Source organism: Cyclopterus lumpus, chromosome 16 (genome assembly GCF_009769545.1).
Source record: "Cyclopterus lumpus isolate fCycLum1 chromosome 16, fCycLum1.pri, whole genome shotgun sequence".
NCBI classification, from domain to species: Eukaryota; Metazoa; Chordata; class Actinopteri; order Perciformes; family Cyclopteridae; genus Cyclopterus; species Cyclopterus lumpus.
In genome coordinates, this window is record NC_046981.1 from 8,278,204 (window position 1) to 8,304,495 (window position 26,292).

Consider the following 26,292-nt stretch of genomic DNA (forward strand, 5'->3'; position numbering starts at 1 on the left):
CTGGGCTTAATGACTGTCTGTGGGGCCAGCTCTGGCTACACAAGCCAGCTGCTAACATCTGGGCCACACACACACACTCACACTGCCCATACACACATACACAGAGAGCTATACTGGACACTGGCACTGTGCAGCATGAACAACATACGGTTACAGTCCTTGAATTTGTGATAGTTTACGGTGTGTGTCATTATCATTCTTTCTTTATTGCCTGCTGCACAATTGTGGGAGTTTCAAAGCACTATCACATGCAGCGGTTGCTCTGCCATTACTGCATGGCTGACCCAATCGTGGGACAACAGATGCAGCAGTATAACTGCTTTTGTGTTTATACAGAGCAAATCACTTGAGCACGGAGCCATGGCACACACGTGGACTATCAGCAGATCAAATGTAAAAATACATGCAGAGGAATATAAACATGACCTTTAAGTTGTCTTGTTCGAAGAGCTTTCAGTATGTTCCACTGAGCAAATAGTGGTATTCTCCATCCGCCATTCAGTTGGAAGTGTATAATTGACAAAAAGGTTGGGGGTAAGCAATATTCTGAAAGGAAAATCAAATATCCCACTATTGAAAGTGAATTATTTGGCCTGTCTCCATCTCTGCAGCAGATCAGATCACCCCAGGAGTATTCTGTATAGGAAATACAGTTATGTGGATACTTTCTATTCCATTCATTATGTATGAGCATAAATGTTACAAACTAGCAGCTGTGAAGACATCCATGTTGCATCTGTATCTTTGAGGGCTGCATTGCTCCTTCCAACCCGCCACAGTGAAATGCTAAATATTGGTATTCATGAATACTCCGCAGAGAGGCAGAATACAAAGAAACTAAAGGCCTGTTTCTCCGCTCTTATTACTGGCTCACTGCAACTTTATTACCCTTTTATAGTTATTTATTAAATCCTGCTGAAACAAGAGATGCAACAACTTTTTAAATGGTCGGTTTATTACTGCGTGGCCTTAAAAGTAATAAAAATGCTCTGAATCCTTGGGGGAGCCATGACATTGTTATTGTTTTTTGACATGTATTCTCCCGTTCAGGTGACCCCTTTGTAACCACCACAACCACCAACACTTCACATATGCACACCTTCCTTCACTCTTCATTCTCTGCTACCGCCTCTCTCTCCCTCTCTTCATCTGTTTTCCTCTGTCTTAGACTAAAGAGTGAGAGAAGGGGGAGTCCCATTGGCATTCTTTAACATCTCCGTTGCTCACTGGTGTTCAGAGAGTCATCTGTAGATCAGGAAGACAAAAAGACGCTCCTGAGCCTCGGCGTCACTCAACAGGTAGGAGCAGCTCTCTTTCTCTCATGCAAATCCACACACCTATTCAAAGATTCCTAGCTTTTTTTATGAAGCAGGTACCACCTCTCTGTCTGCCTGCCTCGCTCTCTTTCTTTCTGTGCACCCTAGGCAGACAGATGTGCTCGAGATGGTGGAGGTTGAAAGAAGGTTTTGCCTCTCTGTCTCTCAACTTTTTCAGGGGAGAGCAGGTTTGTGAGTGTGTGTGTCGCGAAGTCAGAGTAATCGAGTAAACTTGAACACTTTGAGCTGAAGCGCGTGGAGACAAAGCACACAAACACCTAACCTGCGTTTCTACTGGACATGTTCGAGACGCTGGACGAAGCCGATAGTGTAAGATGTTGTCTATTCTCGAGACTGAGGTCTATTCTGTTTAGCACATCCAGCTAGGTCTTAACCATAGCGCTTAAAGAATGCCATGTTTTAATGCAAAATCCACGATTCGGATGCAATTCGATTCTGTTGATAATCTAATCTGAATCTTTTAGAAACCCTCTTTATCTTTAGTGCAGTGTTAAATCAGTAATGGTTCACAATGCAGATTCTATAAACTGCAATAATTGGAGCCACGGGCAACTGCTGAGATTGGTAAGAAGTTAGGTTGGTATTAAGATGTAGGACCACATCTGAATTGGATGGCTGCACAGGGTTTGAAACTTCATTTTCTGCACATTGACTGATTTCACGGGGTTTCCCGTTAAATTGGTCTAGGATTAAGTGTATTGAGTCGTTTGATGGAGATATGAAAGACACCATTAAAAATCTACCTGTCGGGGTCACGCTGAATGGTTCAGCTACTTCTAATGCCCTTGCGGGGAGAGTGGCGGACCTGTGTCTGAAAGCAAATCAAATTTCAAATCAAACTTTTCTAATTTGCATTTGTAAGAAGCTGGTGAAGAACAAGGTCAAAAAGAAAATCAGTGGCAAGGGGTCTATTGCTACAGTAAAATACGAGTATTTCTTATATTTGAAGACAAATTAAATTTTCATTTGGTCTGGTATTTATCTAATGTTACATTTGAACCAACGGTTAAATTACATATTACAATTATGAAACCATCCTAGATTTACAAGGAAAAAAAACATGTATCAGCTAATTAACATTCTTGCAAGCTGCATTTCTAAGCAATGAAGGTGGTTGTTTGACTAGGTAGTGGGAATGTGGGGAGGTCAGGGAGGCTGTGTCTGAGACCCAATGAAAATGGTGACTCGGCAGCAACCTTTCTGTGTTGGCCAAACATGTTTTGCTGCACCTGCTGTAACTGAGCTCTAAAGCCCTAAGGAAGATACATCCAGTACTTCTAATAAAGAACTGGATAACTGTAAAGTGTATATGACAAGTAATGTAAACATTAGGAAGGATATAATGATTCTGTTTACCTACGTGAGACGGTAAGTGAGAAGATATGCCAGATGGCCACGTTCAACCTCAGAAAAGAATTTCCATTCATTGAAGAGGGAAATAATTGCCCTTGTGTGTTTTCAAAGTATTCTGGGGGCTCTGAAACACACAAATGTTTGAGAGAGAAAAATAATTGAGTGTGAGTTCATGCTTATCAAAGCCTGTTGGAGTGCAACTAATCGACTGAAGGGAGATGCATCAAAGAGCTGTTTCCTTCAATTCATTTTGTCTATGCAGATGAGAATGTATTTAGTTTTCAATTAAGTAAATCACTATTATTTGTTCCACTCCTGCAGCAGATAAATTGAAGCGATTACAAACTTTACAAAAAATTAAAATCCACAGAGGGCTCTTCCAGGTCCACAGCACGGCCGACAGACCTAATTCAAAACTGTCCCTGAGCTATTCTCATAAAGAGCATAGCATGACGCTGACATGTATCCACCGGAAATGGCCTACCAAAAACAAATACACAGACATTTTGACATGACCGTTTTAAAGAAACATGCATTACCTCATTCACTCAACAATTCGTCATGCCTACACAAAAAAATATCCATAATGTACGGTTTTGTTTGGGCAGCAGCATATTTTATTTGCAGAACTAAAACTAAAACTCTTGACAAATGTCAAAAGTAACTAGTGTAACTGTAGGAACAGTATGTCCTGTGCTGACACTAATTATTAAAAAGGTTGTCTGAATTGTCCAATGCTATGTTTCTGAAGAAGGCCCTTTCTACAATGCACGTTTTAAATCATTAACATTATTGATGTTTATCAGATCATGTTGCATCATGTTGAAGGAACTTTCTGCTTTCCATGCAGCCACTTGTTTCCATTCATTTAAGAGCTGTGTACAAATCAACTTGCAGAGATCTGAAAGGTATCTATTTGCCCCGTATCAGTGTGTACAAGAGATCATTTACTCTGTTCTTCATCATCAGCTGAAACTGAATTATTGTGCGAGGAGAAGCCAGATACAATGCCAGAAGAATCCACAGAGGTCTTCATAACAACTAATAATCACGTATTAAAATGTACAGGTTAATGAAATTGTTTTCTCATCGTGACTCATCTGGGAACTAAAACTAGCTGAAGAAACTAAGCCACCCAAACACTGAAAGTTCTTAAGCCATCCAAATGACAGAAATGACCAACACCATGCTTTTAGTCTGCCTTTTAGCTTTTTTAAGTTGTTCATGTATTCATTGCATGCCAATGCAGGATTGATTGATCGATTGATTGATTGAACTGATAAGTCTGCTCCAATTGTGTTGTAATCATGTGCTCGTCAGATGCTTGTGAGTCGAATGCTAAAGTGAATATTATTTAGTTAGCAAACACAAGCTATAGTATGTTTCTTCATAAAGTCAAACCTTGAAAATACAACAAAAACGTAAACCCAGAATGACTAAAAGCTTGTACAAACTACACTGCTGGACTTAATACAAATGCCTCCTAAAAGCAGCTACCCACTATATTTATCTTCTAGGGTATATGTTGTTGTGTATATCTCACATAGATATTTTTTTTTTTGTTCATGGTTGTTTCAGGATTGTCCAAGGTCGGATATCAGTGGTGAAATGGACTTCTTTTCAGCATGGATTGTGTCACCTTCCACTCTACCCTTTCTGTGTCTCATCTGGGGTAAGAGAATCAAATAGCACCATTGAGCTATCATTACACTAACTGGCCTTTTCAAGTCCCATCTGGTTCAGGCCATTCAGCTGAGCAGTGGGAACCGTGACTTTATTAAAGCCGTAAATTCATTTTCACTGTATTATCATAGGGATTCGATGTGTATGTGTTTGGATCGCGCTCTCAATTCGCAAAGGTTTACAGTGATGTATGTTCTGTGAATGGTAAGTCAGTTAAACTAATCAGATTAATTTTATACTCATCTCCTAATCTTCTAGAAATGGTGTCAAAGATACCACGTTTACTGCAGTTTCAACAGGTTTACTGTGGCGTTTATATATGTTTCTCCTTTCGTCATCATCTGAGCAAATAGCTAATTAAGGTGCTGAACCGAACCAGCTATTAACATCATTGTTGTCAGATAGGAAACCTGCTGCATCTTTTTGTGGGCTCTTTTGCAGGGAGCCATGCTTCCTATCTCAGTTAGAAAAACACATTTTGTTAACCAACTTATTCCTGGGAACCCAGTCTCAGGGTCTTAGTGTTTTATGCAAATAGCTTAATCTGAAAACGTCCTAGAATGTTGCAACAGGTTGCTACATGAGACCATCGTGACTTTTCTACCAAGATTGTTGTTAAGCTGAAGGTAAATCTGTCCAATGTGAGCATGTGTATGCTATCCTTGTCAGTTTGTATACACTGTGGATGTCCCTCCTAATCCAACCTCCAGCATTTACTAGTTTATACAGAACATGAACAATACCAACTACTACTGGGCATTATGTGCACAGTATTTCCTGACTAGTTTCCATGGTGAATAGTACAAAAGCTTCCAGTTCATGGACTCAACATAACCCTAAGTGACCCGACAATATAATGGATAACACTCTCAAACATATACTGCTACCTTATGATGGGAGAGGAATTTTCGTATCTTTCTTTTAGATAATACTATTACATGTGAGCTGCATGTATACCTAGAAGAAGTGGAGGCTGTGAAACATTGTCTGGGAAGTATTTGCTGCTCTTGAAAATCTTAAAAAAAACGTAATGTGAAAGTGAATGTAGAAATCAGGGTGTGGAAATCGCATGCACCCACTGTTGAATTAAGATTGGAAATCAATATTTCACTGCAGACATTTTGACAGATCGTAGAAGGAAAACACAGTTGTAATTAAATAACATTAATTAATGATGACATGGTTGCTTTCCATTTAGGTGCTGCAGCTCCTGGTGGTATTGTGAATGCAGTCGGTTCATTCCAAAAGGTCCACTTGTTGTAATTACTATTCCTATCTCAGCAATGGGTCAAATACTTGTAATGTGTGAGGGCCTGCTGTAGTGACAAATTCAAAGAAAATTCTCAATGTAATGACCTTAGCAAGGCTTCCCTCCATTGTTATTGAAATCATGTGGTGAGAGGAAGCTTGTGCTGTTTATTAATCTAAAAATTACATAATCTCCCTTCATGACATTTATCACTACATTGTGATATGGTATTTAGTTTTTCTGTATCTCAGAATAATAAAATCCAACGATTTCAGAAGCTGCCGTAGACCGCTGTTGACTATTCATTTATGTAAACTGTATGCAAGTGTTCTCCTGTGTTTGGTTCTTTGTATGCATCCTCTGTAATGGCCAATCTTGCCCTTCATATTTGACGTGAGGTGAGCCTTGATCTGAGAGCTTTACCTCTCACTCTTGTTGTCAGACGCAACAGAGCATGCACTTCACAAACAACTTGGTCATTGCTTCAATGAAGGTCAAGATTCAAACAGCCTGGCGGAATCAGGCGGCCTTCTCTGTGGGGCACTGTTTAAACGAGAGTCGCGCTTAGATATTAGGCATTAATTAGAGTATGCAGTTTTGTTTGGCCCCTTGAACTGAATTTATTCATAAACCTTATGTATAATAATCCTAGCCCCAGTGTAGAGGCTCATTGGTGGCTTGTTCTAAGGTTACCTTCCTGACTCAAGTGCACCGCACCACAGAATGTCATCTAAGAGCCTGGTTGAAGGATGGCTAGCCGCACCTATGGCAAACAACAGGGATTAAAGTGATAATCATTACTCTTCCCAGGAGGAATTAGCTGGTGGGACATTGACACTGAAGAAAAACACGCAGGTGAACGAGGTCTCTGATACCCATGCTTTTTCCCTACGCCCAATACCCTATCTGCACGGCCGAGGGGGGATTTAATTTGCAGTAATTACTTTATTGACTCATTTTCAGGGCCGTATCACTGCAGTCTCCCATCAATAAAACATATGCCAAGATGAATAATGTGGCCAGACACAATGGGGTGCCTTCTCAGACAAAAGACCACAAGACTGCATCCCTGTGGTGTATGTTTACGATATGTTCTCCTTTTTTCTAGCTCAATAACTCTCTTCACACATGCTCAGCCCTTGATCTTCTCCACCTCTTTACATTAAATCCCAACACATCCACTACCCGATCCACTCCAACTACATTCCTCCTCCTCCTCTTCTTCCTTTTTATGTCTCCAGGCACGCAGGCCCAGCAGGCCTTCAGGTCTGAGCCCAGGAACCTCACTGTGCGGATGGGAGCCACAGCTGTGTTGAGGTGTGAGGTGCTGCGGGCCTCAGGGACTGTGCAGTGGGTGAAAGACGGCCTCCTCCTGGGACCACAGAGAAGCCTGCCAGGCTTTCCGCGCTACAGCATGATTGGAAATCCCAAGAGAGGTAAACAGGGATACTCACAGAATAAGGTATATGGCATGTTGGGCTTTGATGGACCTATCCAAGCTAAATAAATGAACTTGTATGATAAAAGCGCCACTAAAAAGATGACATAATTAGTAATCGTAAATTGTCTATGTTTGAGTGAGACTTGCAGTTTATGGGTTTAAGATCCAGTTGAGTGGAAAAAGATAAAATACCACTGGTCAATATAAATCAAAGCTACTGTGTAGGCTAGAACATGATGTCAGAAGTGGGGATGGTACACGAATGTATGATGTGACAAATAAATTCAAACAATAACATGATGTTGGTTTTAAATTGGTACATATACTTTGTGTTCTTGTGACATTTAGCACATATAGTTTTAATTAAGAAGTAGTGCTGTTGCCGAAAAGTAAATGAGATGATGTTGTTGCTATGGCTTCAAAGTGCTGTAATAAAGTAACACAGAAATTATGGGAACCTTATGGCACATTGGCTCTCTATACAGGGAGCATCTGGGAATGAGGAGGTGATGTGATTGTAACAGCCTGTCACGCATCGCACTCATTGTCACTCACATGAGAAGACAAAGAAGAAAAATGAAAGCAACAGAGTCAGTGTCAGCAAATCTATGAAATGTGGCAGGGAATAAAGTGTGTTGCAGAATGTGCAACACAGTCTATAAAAAGTAATAGCCAATTAGAAGGCAATCCCGAGTAAGGGAAGAGCATCTGTTCCTGATCAGCCCGCAACTAGAGAAGCTGCACTTTACTGTTGCACAGTGTGGGAGACAACCAGCGACACATAAACACTTCAGAGATGCCCATCCACACGTCGTCCATGCTTATTGACGCCTAAAGTTTACAGAAAAACAAGCATGGATAACACTTTGTCAGCTTATTAACAAATTACAGTAAGCACGACAGCAGGTACAAGTTAAGAAAAAGAAACCTGCCTCTTTTCTCCTCAATAACAACAAAATGAGAATGTATACACGTGGACCACAAACACACACAAGCTGTCAAACACGCAGACATACACTTATGAATAAACTACCCATCTGCGCAGGTACATGATGCAAGCAATCACTTTACTCTGCAAGGAAAGAGCAAAATCATTTAGGATGGCTCTTGACTGCACTTGATACTCCACCAGGTTCCACTGATTGTCACCATCAGTGATGTTTAATGATGCTTTAAAAAAAAGCCTGAGATCACACATTCAGGAAAACAAGAGAGGCCAGCGTTGATTTCAACAGATACTTACAGTAGATGCAGCACCCCTTAGTTTTCCCAAGTGGAAGCAATAATGTTGGTCGTAAGCTGTCATGTCTTTGTGCACAACGTTGTGCATCATGAAGGCAAACACATAGAAGAACAATCTGCTTGTTCAAGGCACCACAGTCAATCAGACACAATTTGATTATGAACACAAGCCAAACTAACTAATATCAATCGTCATTCATAAAGTGGTAAACCATAGTCGCGTGAATATTAAAGCTACATTTGAAATTCTTACCAAGTGCCTCTCCGTGGCTCTCAACATGGCTGAGCCGATGACTTGCAGATCATGGTTCTACCAGAGAGAAAACAGTCCTGATGGAGCTAACAGTGTTTTTCTAAAGGGGGAACCAGGAGATGGCCGCTACTCGAAAAAGTTGAGGTTAAAACTGGGTTTTTTATTTTCGAAATAAGCTGTGCTTTTCAACTGATGTAAAAAAGCAATTAGTTGCTGCTACTTTTTTTTACCTGTGTTGGACTACTATGGTGATCTTCTTTACATGCATGCCTCTGTTAACTGTCTTCGTATGGTGGACACGGCTTACCATGCTTCACTGTGGTTCATTACCAACTGTGAAGCTCTGTGCTCACCACTGAGTTATACTCTCGGGTGACCTGCTTTGGCCACCCGTAGGCGCTGTCATTGGTACACCTTCATTTATGAGGCAATCCTTGGTCTGCTCCCAAACTCTCTGTGTGTCTTCATCATGAAGAAAAGTGTCGGAAAATACTTTTAACGGTCTCAGGACTTTCTTATGCTCACTGTCCCAAATGCCAGAACGGAAATGGGGAAAAGGGCTTTTGTGCAGCCTCATCATGGAATATGTTGCAGAATAATTTAAAACTCAAAGAACTGATACCACTTACTGCTTTTAAATATAAAATGAACTCGGTTATGTCACTGTCTCTTAACTTTTAGTTTCTTTTAACTTGTCTTGTTCTTGTCATGTGTTTCTTATGTTTATGCCTGTCTTGGCCAGGTCTCCCTCGAAAAAGAGATTTTTAATCTCAATGGGACTCACTTGGTTAAATAAAGGTTTAAATCAAAAATTAAATAAATGAATCTGACAAGCGTTTAAATTTGCAAAAATATTCTTTAATCCTTGGTATAATATATAGCACAACGGCAGAAAAAAACTCTTCACACTTGTCCCATTATATGAACGCTTTTAGGAATAAAATATAGTACTTACTTTATTTTTATTCAGTTTTTAATCACACTAAACACATGACAATATATAGGCATTTTTATTGTAGCATATGTTCTGTACAATACTGCTTGATTTTCAAATTACAAAAAAAATGAAGAGTAACTATATTCTTTATACTCTGCTAACTGAGTCATGCAAAAGGTTCTCCGAATACAGTTCAACAGTTGATATTAGTGAGGTTTCTCCCTTTCCCAATTACAGAAAAAATATGTGTCTCCAGCTTGCAGATGCAGATTTGCAGAGGAGAACATAACGTTACTCTGTTGCTGACATAATGGGTATGAAGTTTATACTGTATCCCAAAATGTTGAAGGCCCGAGCGGAAATAAATACAGAGTAATGGACAAATGAGCAAATCGCGTTGCAGCCAACCTCCATCTCCCTTACCATAAATCTGCGCTCTCTGCAACTTGATTGCACTATTTGTGAGTAATTCCAGGAAAGAGGAATATGATTAATAACTTCAATGTCTCTCGCTCTCTCTCTGTCTGCACTCAATGATAACTTAGATGTGAAAATTGCTTCTGGTTGGTGTTAATTATCTTGCCAGCTTACTTGACACAAGCAATTTTAGGCCTGGGTGGTTGACAGACCAAGATACTATTTTGCACATGTTAGTAGGCAGAGAGCCAGAGAATCAGGAGCTGGAAAACCAACACTGAACATCATCTAATCCCCACAGGTTATGGCAATGCATCAAACAAATCAAGCCCTGTTGGCATGGCAGACTATCAGAAGAGAGTTACAGAGAGAAGGACTCTGCCCTGTCATCAATTAATAGACAGTTTATTGGGCCGGCATTGTGAATCTGGGATTGGATTTCATTTAACATGCTGGAAAGTTATTCTGAAACAAAATGCCTCTGCTATGAGTAAACAACGCCTTGTATGTCAGTGGAAACGCCTCCAGCAAGAGATTATCAGCAAGTGAGATGTTACCATTTTACCCAAATACATATAATTACATAAATAGTCTATTTATAATCAAATCAAATACCCGGCACAATACCATATTGAATTGGAATGCCAGACTGTCATTGTATAAATTGCTTTTATTGTTTATTTTTCCCATTTCCCACATTGAAAACTACCTATAATTCAGACACTGGGGAATCAATGCAGAAGAAAGGCCTACAGGAGGTCCTTATTGATACAAATGCAACGACTCTGAACAACAAGTGTTCAAAGAAGAGGAGAGAAGGAAACTACATGAGCGTTTCTTCTTTGTTATGTTTTACAATTATCACAACATAATGTGTCCGAATAATCTCTCCCTCTCTTCTCCAGGGCAGTATCATCTTCGGATTGAGAAGGCCCAACTGGAAGATGAAACCGCCTACACATGTCAAGTGGGCCAGTCTGAGAGCAGTCAAGCAATCATTTCCAGTACAGCCTGGGTCAACGTTTTAAGTGAGCATAACCATCGAATGTAAATAGAGGGGATGTGGGGGCTTATACAATTTATTTTGGTCAGAGTAATAAAATGATGTACTATTTGTGATAAGACACAGGAAGCACCCTCAGTACTCCAGTAACATACACAACCTCTTGACCGGTAATCAGCATATAAAGAGCTGTTAAATATTCATTTATATTGATAAAGAGCTTTAATTTGCTTACGACAAGGCATTTGAAGCAGCGCTCACATGAATTTACAAACTAAATTCAAACCGTCCTTGGTACAGTAGAACCCAGCAGTCTCCATCAAGCGCAAAATCATATTTGAATGTATGAACCATGAAGAAAGTCAGGATTTCTCTAGTTTTTCTGACAGTATTTATTTCTTTAACAAGCACTATGCCATCCCCACATGTTCCAGTACAGTAGGTCTATGGCTTTAACCAGCAGAAACACAATATAAAGTATCAGAACTACCTGGATTCCCTGGCAAGCCTCGAGGCAATCCGTGTCTTTTCCTTGCACTGGAATAAATTATAACAGAAGGGATTGAAAAGTTCCTACTCAGACATGGGCTGGAATAGATGTAATTGTGTGACTAGATTAGACCACCTGTTCAGTCACTCTCTAACAACCGGTATCTCTCGCTCCCTATCCCTCTTGCTTGTGGGAGCAAGCCCATATGTGGCAAGGAAATGACTCTAAAAGAACCTTTCTTCTCCAGACCCAGTTCCTTTGCTTACATCCCCCTCCCCATTCTGCACAATTTCTCCCTCTCTCTGCCTAGCTTTCCGGCTTTCTCTTTAGTGACCATGGAGAGGGTTTTTTTTTGGGAGGGGGGTTGCTGTGGTGATTCTAGTGGCCTCACTCTCTTCTGAGAAGAAAGCAGGTTTTTCTGACATCAATTGGCCAGTGGGAGGGATGGCGGGTGGTGTGGGGTAGGAAGAGGCGTAGACCGCAGACGTCTCCTTTGAGTATACGTTCTGTTCTACACTGCAGCAGTATTGTGTCCTACAGCAGGCCTACACCTGCAGCCACAGCAGGCTTGACTCCCACATGTATTACCTCTGAGATGCATATTGCATGTGCGCCCACACATGCACAAAGTCAACGGATTGACTTTGGCATTGTTGAAAAGGTCAAAATGTGTGGGAATTGCATCAGGGATCACCGGTTTTTATTTGTCCCCATAGATCTATAGTCCCATAGACCTATAGACCCATAGTCCCATAGACCCATCCACCCATAGACCCATACATCCAAAGCGCCATAGACCCATAGACCCATAGAACCATAGATCCTTACACCCATAGCCTCATAGACCCATAGAGCCATAGACCCATATATCCATACACCCATAGATACATGCACCCATAGACCCATCCACCCATAGACCCATACATCAAAAGAGCCATAGAACCATAGATCCATACACCCATAGATCCATGCACCCATAGACCCATACACCCATAGACCCATAGATCCATACACTCATAGACCCATGTGTGTGTTTGAAACATGCTCAGATCGGAATCTTATCTGGTGTCTTGGGAACACTTTCCAGATGTTGACTGTTTAAGATGGACAGTTGCAGCTGTACTGAGTGAAGCGACTGACTTAAAAAGCACTCTGCAGCCTTGGTCCTAAAGGGTCATTTGTTCCACCCCACCAACTCAACTGATTCAAAATATGTGACTAATCTGGGGCTTGATAATGAGTTGATGATTCCAATCTCCTGTTAGTGCTGAACTGGGACTAGAAACTGTGCATCCTTTTGAAGAGCACCATCTCCGATGAGATCCCCGCAGACTTCTCCATCACTGAACTACAGCTCCCAAGGCCCCACGCCCCTGGCCAGTCAACCATGGCCATATCCCATCAAGCTCTGCATCAAATCAAAACACTATAAACTCTTTATGAGGAGATACAGTAGGGGAGAGGGGAGGAATGTGAAAACAAAACAGAGATTGCTGATGGTATAATTGGATTCTTGGGTCAGAGGGAGTGCTATCATGACTGGCTAATTCAGGATGGAGCACTCCAGGCAGTGAGTAGCAGGGACAGAGACACAAATGTCAATAAGCCCCATCCATGAGCTTACAAAGAGATGTTTTCAAGACATTTCCATTGGCGCAACATAACTCTTGTGTGTTTTTGCCTTCCTGTGGAGCTTAGATAGGGGATTACTGCAATAGGCAGATCAAGTGGCAGTGAGTAATCCATGACAATAACAACCTCTACCCCCACCGCTAAACCCCCCCTCATCCAAAACTTACCCCGCACTGTGCCGTCACATACCTGACACATCCTGTGTCTCAGTTTATACCATTAGTGTTGGCATTTAATCCTATTAATGAACAACGCTCTGCCTCGCTGCATTGCATTCCTGTACAGATGCCTTCTGCAAATGTTCAAAACATTTATGTATCTGGTTTTAGACCGTGTTACTCATTCGGTTGCCATAATTTTGGTGTGTGTGTGTGGGTGTGTGCGTGTGTGCGTGTGTGTGAGTGCATGTGTGCTCATGTGTGTAAGCTTATTATCAGTGTTGGTTGGAGGTTAGAGGACACTTTTGGAACCAGGGCTATGGTGAGGTTTTTGCGGTAGGTAATGACTTTAGCACTTGAAGAGTATATAATGAGCCTTCATTTTACGATTCCCTGTTATGAATAATGGAACAACTTATAAATGGGGGCACAAGCAACGTAGAACATGGTGACTTTATTCATCTTCGTTCACGAAAAGTTCTGACAGTTGCCCATGATATAACCCCATCAGAGGACAGTGTGCTATACATTGGTGTGACGGTGTGCTTATTACAGTGCCAGACAATTAGCCAAGGAGTCCCTGCTAAATAGTCCAATTAAACATCCTGTTCTTTTCGTTTTAAATCTATCATTGAGGTACATTTTCCATCCTTGCACAGATGTGAAATATTTACTGTAAATGGTCATGGATGTGGAACAAATACAAATGTGGTCCCAAAACCTAAAAACTATATAGAGACACAGTAGTCGTGGGTCAGGAAGGAGAGTTGTGATGGTGGGCGGGGGGGGGGGGGAGAGATAGAGCTGCTGCTCCACTTCTTCCCCAGAACAGAGCAGACGGGAAAAGGAGACAGAGAGGAAGGGAACGCTGAAAAAAGAGCACTGTTTCAGAGGCTTCCATTGCCAGAGATCACACACCTGAGACCTACGATGTGTGTTTGTGTGTGTGTGTGTGTGTTTGTCTGTGTTTAGGCACATACAAGTATAACAATATACCCGTGTGCATGCCAATCTTTGTCTTCCAGAGATAAAACTGATGAGTTGTGCCCATGTGATTTTAAGAAGTCGGATCTTCTGGTCTCTAATATTTTCTTAATGCTTTTTAGAGACTGTTCTATCCTCCGGGCCCTCTCCAATATTTTCAAAAACAAATCAGCGTGGTATCCCATGTTAGACTGTGCACACACTGGCGCCCGTGTTTTTAGATGGAAGTGAGATGAATGAGGCTTGTCTGCACACTTACTCGCCTGTGTCAGTGTGTTTGTGCATGCAAATCTGTGTGCACTGTAGACTTGAGTTTATTGTTGGGTGTTTGTGTGCAAAGGAGGAAAGAGAGTTTGTGCATCTGTATGTGAATGAGAGAGAAAGATAGGTGGATATGCATATTGATGCGTGTCTGCTAATCTGCTTCTTATCTGCCTTATCTATCCATCCGTCTGTATTTGTCTAATGAATCGAATTTTGCGGCTCACTGTTTCTCTTCTGAAAGGCAGGAGCAAGGCTTTGCGTGCCTATCTATTATTGTGTTCATATATGTACCTTAATAAAAGCGATGTGACTAGAAAGCAGAGAGCGAGAGAGACACGGAGAGAGACAGGGAGACAAACTAACATAGCCGACAGGCAATTAGACAAAGAAGGGGCAGAAAGTGTTAATTTAAAGAACAGCTTGTTTGCTGTCTGTTTTTTTTGTTTTTTTTTGCTCTGAGTGCATGTCGAGTAAATTGAATAGAGAGTGTTTTGTTGTTGTTCACACATGCTTTTACATTTGTAAAAATGTGTTCATCCTGACTGGGCTTATTGGGTCACATGGTTTGCAGATGTGATGGATGACTGGGACACACCTTCCTCCTCACGTCTGCCGTTTAACTGCAGTGGTCAAGAAGGATAGCGTGGGGAGAGAGGGGTGGGCTCGGGCTGCTCGAGAGGGATGATGGAGTGAATGAGAGATAAGAGGGCCGGGGCCAGCGTGAGCGAGCGAGGAAAAAAATAGATACCAGCCTGGCTCATTTGCTAACATATCATTCTTCTTATTCCAGGATTTGTTTGGCTGCCAGACACTACTCTAGCACAACAAGTGATGCGCCTATGTTGAATCGTGCGGGCCTTAGCAGATTGAGAGTGCAGGGGCTGTCAATAGACGCATGGCCCAGTCATCTTCTCAGGGAAGAGGGAGGAAAAACAAACAAATGCATCTCATTAGTGCAGCGTGTGCCTCTGCAGTGCTCTGGGTAACCCATCACAGTCCACACAGATTCAATTGCTTCTTTTAAATCAGTTTGAAGCTGCAGCCACATCTCATCTGTCTCAATAGCAGACTGGAGCCAATGGGCGCACTCTGCACACAGCAACAGCTCCTCCTAGTGGCCATGAATTGATTGTATGTGCCAAAGAGATAGAGAGGAGCTGAATGGCTGACTGCTTTGGTTGTGGTCCAGCCGTTTACACACACATTAGCCTCCGAATTCAGCAGCAGCTATCCTCCTGCCTCTGCTCTCTTCTGCAGCTTGTCTTACACTCACTTTTTTTTTTTATTCCTGCCATATCTCTTTACTCCTCTGCAAATGTCTTTCATGTCTCTCTCACACACCTCATGTATCCATCCTGTCCCTTCCAATTCCCCGTTCTGTCTCTGAACTCAGGCAGCCTTTGCACTTGATCTCTGATGAAAGAAAACAACCTCAACAGTAACCATAGTTTGTAATTCTACTGGCTCACCCACTCGCTAAAAGCTGGCACAATAGGTTTCTGTAGTGTGCGTGTGATTGAACCGATAGTCTTGGTAAAGAGTGACTCAAATCTCTTTGATAGTGAGTTGGTGATAGATTTCCCAATTTACTGCCAAACAATTTCCGGTCCCTTGTGTTAAAAGCTGTTTTTTTCTTCTTTCTCTCTCCTATTTATGGTCAGATAAAAGGATTGTAGACTGGAGAAGTGAAAACTGCTTTGATCAGTCCAAAAAGCACAAATTTAGCTCGGGGGTGATCTGAGAAGAGAAGTGTTTGGTGTTTGCTGTGATACATTAGCACAAGATCGATTTCATCACTATTTCATCTCTTCTTGTCCACAATTTGTATTCAAACTCAACAGCACATCCAACCTTGCTGTAGTGAATCACTCAGAAGCTATGACATTCAAGTCACTCCCAAATGTTGCAAGCACTTATTATCCTATCATTGCATAAGCTAATATCCATCTGCGATAGCGCCTGCTTCTCCGAACCAAAGATTAGTGTGATGAATATTAGGTTAATGATGTGATAAATATTAAACTGGAGATGTTGTTTCTCTCATTCAGTTCCTCCTTCCAAGCCGTACTTTGAGGTGGATATGGAAACACCTTGGGTGGAAGGGGAGAAATACGCCGTCACCTGCATAGCCCCTGACACAAAGCCCGTGGCTGAAATCTCACTATTTAAAGGTGAGTCTAAATGTGACTGAGATCGTCAACTTGATACTCTACATTCTGGGATCTCTATAGGTTACAACCTGATTATGTAGAGATATGTAAAGATCTGTTGTTGCATCGTCTTGGAATAGCAGCGTTAGAGGGAGCAGATTCCGTGTGGGAGCAACCATTCGAATTTCCAATTTTCACTGACTTTCAAATTGCACAACCAGAGAATATATCCAAATTCATAGTTGTTTACAGAAACAACCAATTTTTCAATTTGTTGTTTTGTTTTGCCTTTTTCTCCCCCGTCCCACCAAAATGACTATAATACAGAGAAGGAGAGATGCTCTATTGTTTTCTATGGGTGTGAATGTGTTTTGTACATCTTTATTGTGTTCAGTAAAATGTCATTTTGTTTTTCTCATTTTGGAATCGCAGCTCTGATTTGATTTCAGTATAAATACATGTTAAGACAAATGTACATACTGTTACTGTACAAACTGATACATATTTACCTTTCCATACAAGAATAATACTGATGTTTTTGTTTCACGTGAACACATTTACACACAGTATTCTCCTTTTTTGTTGTTGTGTTCCTTCCGCCCATTGTGTCTTGTAGATGGAGTCGAGCTGACAGGTGCAGAGTCTTCCACCACGCCTGGCTCAAAGGATAAGCTCCTGAACACGCATGCTGAAGTAACGTATGTGTTGGGCCCGCCTGCCAGACTCATTCTCTTCACCAACTTGCTCAATCTCCCCGAGTCTGTCTTTGTTTTTTGTTTCCCTCGTTCTCACCCCGCTCGTATACTCTCCCTCTGTCTTAGTGAGCACAATGAATTTCTGCACACAGCGAGTTGTTACTTGGCACTGTGCGATTGAATTAGCTTCTGTCAAATGCACAAAATTACATTCCGACAGCGAGACAGATCCGATCCTCGCCGGTTCGCCAGGTGCCTATACATTAAACAGGGCCATAGATTACTTTAATCCTGCTTGTCTCCTCTGAGTCAAAGATAATAACCTCTTGTCATATCCTGAGATAACATTGGTACTGAGGAGCCGCAGCGTTGTTCAGCTCTATGGCAGAACAGCCAAGGTATTAAGCAAAATTGATGCGCCTTCCTCATATTCACACTGAGCGTACACAGCAGTGAGCCATGTGTGATTGTTACGGTTGACATTGTAGTGTAATTTGATACAGAAGACGTGAACTGAGAAAGTAAATTAGGCCAGAATAAATCGACTCCATAGTGAATCTTTCAATGTACGTCACAAAGTGCATTCGTAAGATGCTTGTACTTTACTTGAGTATTTACATTTTATGCTATTTACTACTTCTACTTAACTTAACATTTTGCACTACATTCTCCAGTTTTGACTATCTGACGCCTATTGTTACGAGATACTTTTCAAATTAAGAAACTTAAGTGGGGGAAAAATCACATGTTAGTAGTTACCCAAAAGAGACCGTTTCCTTCAAATCTCATTAGATGGTTCAATTTAAATATTTTTCCTCCGAACAATCCAATATTTCATCAAAAGTAAAGACTGAAGAAAAAGTCAGAACAATTACTTCTGGTAGCTTTAATGGTAGTGCGTGCTCACCATGTGTCAATGCTGAGTCCTTATTGCAGCGACCCGGCTTCTCTCCCCTCTGCCTTTCCTGTTTCTCTCCAAGCAATAAATGCCGAAAAAAGAAAGAAAAATGACTACACATTTGTGGACCAAAACTATTTTTTCCCCTCTTTTCTACCCCATTAATCATCTCATGACCCCTCGGACGTATTTTGTGACTCCTAGATTGGGAACCACTAGACTAAACTACCAAACTGTATATAAAGTAGTAAAAACAAGCTCCACGTCGACCAGCTACAACATTAAATGCTGCATGCACATTGATGTAGTACTTCTACTTTGATATATACAGTAAGCACATTTTACTGATAACACTTCTGTACTGTTGTTTATATTTGTACTCTGTTTATATTAATCTATTGGTACTTTTACTACCTGAGTTTTAGCACTTTGTATGTCTTAATATACACGTTCTGTCTTTTATCCTCCTCATTTTGTTTGTCTTTCCGCTACCTCCCAAAGGGTCACCGCTCTGAGCACTGATAACGGGAGGCAGCTGGCCTGTCATGCCATGAGCCCCGCCCTTTTCCGGCCTGTGGAGACCACAATGACCATGAGCGTGTACTGTGAGTGTCTCAACCTGTCTGTAAACTGACAGTCAACACCCCCTCTCTTTAAATAAGAAACACAGTGTACAAACACATTCAACCACACAGGAACCAACCTCAGGGAGGCCCAAGGGTGTCCGGCCTTGTGCACTCAGTCTGTGTTAGTGGTCCAAGGAGAAACATTCGACCTGAAGGCAAATTCACACATGAGTGTGACTGCCTCCTGCTCACAAGATTGCCCCCGGTGGCCAGATTGATATGACCAAAGCAAGAGGTCGAGAGCGTCTCGCACTGTGCAACCATGTAACAGTTTCCACATGTGGCTAGCAGCATAGAATCAAACAACAACCTCGCAAACACATTTGAATGAGTTTACTTTAGACTTAATGTATTATTCTGTCATCTTTTAATTATCTATACTCTTATTCTTATTTCCCCAATGTTAACCAAAACACATAAACCACTTTTTAGACAAACTGAGATGGATAGTTTTAGTGAGGCTTCAAGTACTGAATTTTTTAACATTTTAATAACTAATAAGGAAAGCTAAAGCCACCACAGTTAAAAATAATGAATCCTACAGAACTAACCCAGCAGCTTTTGTGCTCATCAGCTCAAATTAAATTTAGAACCCACTGAGGCAGAAGGGGAGGCGGTTTCTGTTGCTTTTTCTTTCATGTTATTATCACAACCCATGCAACATTATATAATACAATTATTACTGCAGCACACAAAGGTGAGTTGACACACATTCTGTCTCTCGGTCTCATTGCATTTGGCTTTTTTTTCAGTGTGGCACTGAACTACTGTTGTATGCTGTTCTCTACAGTTGGTTTAGTATTTTCCTCTCTGTCGATCAGTTAAGGTAATTGATTGTTTAGGCCTAAGAGTCTACCCACCTGCTTCTCCCAGGCCTAAATCAAGTTGTTGATTAAAGTGGAGCAGGGCTGCTGACACCCTCAGCAGCGAGCGCTCACTCCTCCTCAGCTGCCGTATTATCCACAGGCCGACTAGACACCTTAATGCTGTCTCTATCTATACACCTCCACATTAGACGCCGTTGCTGCTGTTTTAACAACCACCAATAACCGTGAGCGCTCCTCCCTTCCTCTTTGTCTGTCTGCTCTGTATTAAACAACATGGGCTCTGTGATAAGTGCTAATGTTGCAGAACTTGGGACCACCGCTGCAGTCTTACTCAGCATGCCAGCCCATCAAAGTCGGTGGCCATTTTCCACCAGCCAGATTGTTAGTAAGGTAGCAATTTGTCATGCTGGCCCAGGGTCTGCAGCCTGCTCTCTGAGACTGATTGCGGCAGTAACAAAGACCTGTCCTCTATTTACTGCCTATATTTTATTCAAGCGGGCTGCAATTTATTCATATTTCACATTGCCTTATTACTGTTTGAACATCTGTTATTTTGCTTTATGGACTTGATCCAGCTCACTGCTCCCTTAATACTTAATACTTTCATCAGATCTGGACCTCTTATCCCACAGTCATGTTGAATGTGCCCAATTTATTGGCCCTGTCTCAACAAATATGGATGCTCCCTACTCAATTGCCAAGAGTGTTCTCATTGCACTGCAGTTTCTTTTTTATGTCATCCTATCAAGCTCCATCCCTGTTTCCCTGAGTTACTACATCCTTTTCTTTTCCCTCACCCTTTTCTCTTCCGTTGTCTCTCGCCAACCATGCCATTTCCCTTTTGTCAAGTCCATTTTCCTTTTTGTCTCTTGTTTCCTGGCAGTCCAACCTCAGCCTCCAGTTATGGTGGGTCTGGAGAGAGAGGAAGTCAAAGCGGGGAGAATGCTTGTGTTGGAGTGTGTGTCTCATGGTGGAAACCCTCTCTCCTCTCTCCAATGGACCAAGGTAAATCTCCTGCACCATCTGTGAAGGAGGCTTTGTAACACAGCCACACTGACACAATTACCTATTGTACTGTAGTTTCACAACTTGGAGTCTAAGTATCACAAAATGTGTAGCCTTTGTACTTAATCCACTGTGCCATATGGGGACAGTGCAATTATTCAAACGTATTCTTGATGTTGTCTTTTTGAATTCCATGCTTTCATCTGTGAGTCAGAATGGAGAAGTTCTGTCCATAACCTGGGAAGCAGATGTTGTAGCGCAGAAGTCCAGAAGCGTCCTCAACCTGAAGATCACCCCTGCAGACAACCAGGCAGTGCTGCGCTGTGAAAGTGTCAATGTGGTGTCCCTGTCCCCTCTGTCTGTCAGCCGCAAAATCACTGTGCTCTGTGAGTCAAAATAGTGCTCAAAAAAAGTGTAAGGCGCTGAAGCCCTGGCAGGACTTGCAGCAATAGATAATTTAGGATATGGACATGAGGCAAAGGAATATAAAACGAGTCTTACCTCCAAAACCAACTCTTTTGCTGTCCCAGCATAATTTTTAGTACTAATATCATTAATGAAACTAATGGTTGTTATGGCTGCAGCCCATATTTCTGTCTGCCTCCAGATTAGTATCAATGCATGCTCTTTCATAGCTGCTGCACTAATTCAGCTGAATTGCTTCAATGCACAATCCCGAGGCGGTAAAGCCGGCACTTTGTGCGATAGTAACGCCCATGGTTAATAGATTATAATTTCCTCTCCGAATATAAAATGTTTGTTTCAGCAACAATAAAACAAATACAGAATTAATATTCAGCAGCCGTGGTGCATTGAGCCGAACGATGGCCTGATTTCCACTACAGAGCCAGACAATGCCAAGTCAGAGCTTTAAATGTTGTGTGGTTGATGTACCTATTTTATGTAAGTACATGCTTTAAATTAGGACGGGCCCTTGCAGAAATCCTTTGACCGTTCCATGTAAAGGTGGCTGAAGTTACTCCGGTGCCCCTCCTTTCCTCACAAGGCCCCCAACAGACCCTTGTGCCATGCCTCATAGTCATCCATACAGGGATGCTGAAAATGAGCTGCTGACTGCGCTCCAGGCACTGGCATAAGCTGGAGGGCACAGAAAAAAATCTCACAGGTGAAATATAAATATGCCTCTTTTACCTCATGGCACCGACTTAATTTCAACAATCTTTGTGGAATGGCATGCACAAAAGCATCCCATTCTGTGTTTCATGTGGGATAGACACAAATGAGTATAAAGATTTACATACATGACCCCCCCTCCTTCTCCACGTCTGCCAGCACAGTCCCCATTCTCCGTATTCCCCTGAAGGCTTTATGCTTTATTACTTTGCCTGCAGCTATTGTACCCCGTCTCCCCCTGTGGATAAAACGAAGCAGACTTTAGAAATCACATGAAAAACCCTCCTGAGAAAACAAGTTGCCACTCAAAGTGATTTTCCTTCTAACACTTGATACATCTCGAACATTGCACATCCCAAAAATAGTTGCACTGCCACTGTGATCAGAATAGGTAGCTGTTGAATGCATGCTTCATGGGCAATATTTGTACTGACTTGTCTTTGTATGTTCGCCTACCTTGGTGTGTGCGTGTACAACAGTTGAGCCCGCAGAGGTGACTCTGGTGGGTTCGTTCACAGCGGTTGAGGGGCAGGATTTGAAGCTGCGCTGCTATGCCACCTCCAGTAATCCGCCTGTCCAGATTCGCTGGTGGCTAGGCTACAAGGAGCTCAACACCACTGATGTAGCTATGGAAGAGGTGGGACTTCACATCACACAATAAGTCAAGGTTGAAGTCTATCTGTCTAAGCTGGCAGACAGGGAAAAAAACGAGCCAGTGTACACATTGAGATGTAATGGTTGAAGAGAAAACTGAAAAGGGTAAAGCGTCGGCCCTCAGTCAAGCTTGTCTTTCAGGGTACCAACAAAAGCATCCCAGTGTGTTAAAATAAAATGTTTTAAATGAAATGTGACCTCGTAAACCTTTCGAGATGAAAGAAAAACGCTACGACACATGAGCAGTGTGTCGGAATAGACCTGCTGCGGCTTTGCAAATGAACCCGCTGACGATTCCAAAAAGAGTATTCTGCTACTCTTCCCCTCTTTTGTGTATGTTAATAAGATCAAAGTGAATAAAAGCTGACACGGAAGATGAGCGTTATTAAACGAGCTCTTTATTCATCTGGCAGCAGCGTTTTCATTTGATCTTACACAATGCACTCAGTGTGCTGTGTGTGAGCTTTAATGCATCTGAAACAGTGTGAGGTTAATGAAGACTGACGCTCCTGTCCAGTGTCTTTGTTAGTCTTTCTCACTGTGGCTTTTACAGTAATTACCACAATAATGGCTTTAATAACCAGATGCGCTGCACAGGCATGACCACTATCAGGCAGGTGCAAAATGGTGCTTTGCTCAATTTATAACAGTATGCAAAGCGGGAGTCAGATGAATATGCTTATTTATCAGAGGCCGTGCTCTACATCCATCATTACAGCAGCTAATTTGCCATCTGTATTCGCAAAGACAAGCCAGTGTGGGTTGTTTTTCTTCCAGAATTCTCTCTCTCTCTCTCTCTCTCTCTCTCTCTGTCTCTCTCTCTCATAAGACTGAGCATGCCAGAGACAAAGGGTGTCTGTCCCCCGACTGAACTTCCATGTGTGCGTTGGGTCTGTAGGGAGACAATGGTGGGATGACAACCATGTCTAACATGACTCACACGGTCTCCCGGAAGGAGGATGGGCTGAAACTCACCTGTGAGGCTTTCAACAAGGGCACACACTTCTCCAAGACCCAGATCACCACACTTAATGTCTATTGTGAGTAAGCAAAAGTGTAGTTGCTTTAAATATTAATTTCTGGTAGACATAAACAGCATAGAAAATCACCAAGGAGAAGGACGTTTTGATTTGGTCCCACTTTTTTTTCTTTTTTTTTCTACATCTTATCGAAAAACGTGTCCATCATGGTTCAGGAGAGGTCCATTTAATTTTATATATTTTAATTCAATAACTGAATGTCAAGGATAAATATAGCGCTCGGCTATTATCGTACTTGACATAGAAAGGGCAACTATTTTCATGGGCCGCTTTATCATATTTGTGTTTTGAGGAATATTTTGTATGACTGTAACTTTAAAAACTTTGACTTTTTCCGAAGTCAGTGATGGTTTCTAAATGCACAATATAAACATGGTCTGTAAAACATATATGGTAACCATTTTTGAAATATTGAATATATTTCAAACTCTTGTCGATCCTTTTATAACAGATCCCCCTCAAAAGGTGTGGCTCGACACTCCCCCTCAAGATGTCCCCCTTCGTTCAGGCACCACGGTCCGTCTCATCTGCTTCTCAACTGGTGGGAATCCCACTGGGACTCTGACTTGGTTCAAGGTTAGTGTGCTCTGTCTGTCTGTGTGTGTGTGTGTGTGTGTGTGTGTGTGTGTGTGTGTGGTGTACAGTACGTCTAGAGTGAAAACACCTCTCTGTGTGGAAACCTTCCCCTCTGTTTTAGAACGGAAAGGCTGTGTCTGATGCACTGAGGCAGACCTCCTTTGATCGAGGTGTGGCTCGAGAACTGGTCCTGGTCCTGACGGCAAGTGACAACATGGCCACCTACCGCTGCGATGCCACAAATAAGGCAAAGAAGACTATCTCTGCCCACACTCAGCTCACGGTTCACTGTGAGTTAGACAGGATATCTGACACATTCACACTGGCAGAGCTGCTCTCCACTCCAACTTGAGAGAAAAGCACAATATCAGATGGATTTGATATAAACCCCACAGATTTGTTTGCACCATCGATTTGTATTATTCATCTTGATACTGTCAGAGAGTTAAGATTGTGTGTTCTGGTTTTTCTCCATGGTTCTCTAGTTACAGCAGTAAGTATGAAGATTTCAACCAACCAGGAGGAGCTACGTCGGGGCCAGATGTTAACTCTGGAGTGCGAGTCTGGAAGCAGTAACCCCAAGGCCAGCATCTCCTGGAGCTTGGCTGCACTCAGGTTTGGCAAGGCAGAGTGAGGAAAGCCCCGTTGTAGACAATGACACATGTTGATAAGGACATGATACGGATCATTTTGTGTCATGATGAGTCTAATTGAGGTGAACTAGTTTAGCTGAATGCAATGTGTGTGCTAGGTTTCAGGGAGTGGAGCAGCCACCCAGGAGAGCTCAGTTTGGTGGCGTATCAGTGCACAGTTCTCTCTCCCTGAATCTGAGCTCACGGCATCACAAGCAGAGGGTCATTTGCCAGGCCTACAGTCAAGTACTGGCGGAGGGGGCTAACACGTTCTTCAAACTCAATGTGCTTTGTAAGTAGGAGGTGAATCGCTTGTGTGTTTCTTTCTTTCTTGCTCTGTTCCCTTCTTTCATCTTGGCGTTTTTGACCAAGACATGTGGTTTGCATAAAAACCTTAAACGATGCATAATGATGATCCACGTTGGTGCCGGTGTAAGCTGCTTTACTGGTGTACTTTTGCACAGAAAATGTCAGCTTATCGTACGCGTGTGTTCTTTGTTTACTCGAAACCTTTTGTTGCGATTGGTGGTTCTGTTGAGCTCTGTGGCAGTGTGTCCTAATTGTGCGAATTGCTTTGCTGCATGGGCCATGTTTGTCTTTGATGCCATTTCACAGGCAGCAGCCAGCCACTGCTTCAAAGCGTGGTACTGTGTATGAGCATGAAGGCATGTCACTGTGTGTTTGTGCGGAGCTGCAGTTGGACAACAGTACTGTCACTCGTTGTTTTAATGCCTGTCCCTCTCACTCGCGCTTTGCCTCACTCCCCCGTCGTCTAAGTATGTGAAGTTGGTTGGATCTGGAATTACTGGTGGGTTGTCGACTTTCTACTGGTTTGACTCTCATTAGTGTCTCTTTCTGCTTTCATGCTCAACATGTTTTGTCTGTCTTTTGTATTCTCTCTGGCTGGTTCTTGTCATTCTGTGTGCCCGAGTTTCGTATTTATGCCTCTGCACATGTATTTTTGGAGTAAATCCAACTTATTGTAGCTGAATTTGCTTGCTGTTTCTGTGTCAGACCCACCAGAGTTCAGCCCACAGCAGCCCGCGCAGGTCCAGGTGGTGGAGGATGACATGGCAACCATCCCACTGCTGGTCTCAGCTAACCCAGAGGAGGTCTCCTGCATGTGGCTGCGCCACAGGGAGAAGCTGGTCAAAGGTGATCCAGGGCTGTGTGATGGCTCTATAAACCAGGTCCTAGTTGAGCTGAGCCAGCAAGTAAGCACTCAGCTCTGCCATTCAGGGTCTGAATAAAACATGGCAGGTTAGCCAGCATGGGACCCTGCCAAATGTGATTCTCATTATGGCTCTAATGTATGCAGTCTAAATGAGGTTTGCTGTCTCCCTGAATACAACACAACGGTTCTAAACCTGGCTTCTCCTCCAGGCCAGTGTCATCAGGGCCCTGCTGCACCCACGCTCCTTCTCTGTTCACTCTGTTAGCTCCATCATACGCAGCCCCCACCATAATATGACTGTATCTAAACCTACCTATTACATTTTGACTGCCGTGGTGCAGGAGGTGTCTCTCACGCAGCCTATTGTTGGCTTGATGTGGGAATCCAGCCAGGCCAATCAATAATGCAGGATTAGATGTCACTTAGAGACCAGTGGCC

The 26,292-nt window shown here is 42.4% G+C and overlaps 1 protein-coding gene across 1 annotated transcript in view; it reads left to right on the forward strand.

Moving 5' to 3' along the window:
* The first annotated feature begins 1,186 nt into the window (after positions 1-1,186).
* The window catches only part of nphs1 (NPHS1 adhesion molecule, nephrin), a 37,700-nt gene continuing 12,594 nt past the window's right edge, over positions 1,187-26,292 (forward strand). Inside the window, exons 1-16 of the mRNA XM_034554039.1 lie at positions 1,187-1,298; positions 4,269-4,362; positions 6,864-7,058; positions 10,818-10,940; positions 16,492-16,614; positions 17,210-17,291; positions 18,688-18,791; positions 20,523-20,644; positions 20,859-21,030; positions 22,258-22,415; positions 23,331-23,472; positions 23,924-24,048; positions 24,170-24,338; positions 24,534-24,663; positions 24,800-24,972; positions 25,695-25,835. Of these exons, the coding sequence (XP_034409930.1) occupies positions 4,299-4,362; positions 6,864-7,058; positions 10,818-10,940; positions 16,492-16,614; positions 17,210-17,291; positions 18,688-18,791; positions 20,523-20,644; positions 20,859-21,030; positions 22,258-22,415; positions 23,331-23,472; positions 23,924-24,048; positions 24,170-24,338; positions 24,534-24,663; positions 24,800-24,972; positions 25,695-25,835 (2,023 nt within the window). The 5' untranslated portion in view covers positions 1,187-1,298; positions 4,269-4,298. The remainder of the gene's footprint in view (positions 1,299-4,268; positions 4,363-6,863; positions 7,059-10,817; positions 10,941-16,491; positions 16,615-17,209; positions 17,292-18,687; positions 18,792-20,522; positions 20,645-20,858; positions 21,031-22,257; positions 22,416-23,330; positions 23,473-23,923; positions 24,049-24,169; positions 24,339-24,533; positions 24,664-24,799; positions 24,973-25,694; positions 25,836-26,292) is intronic.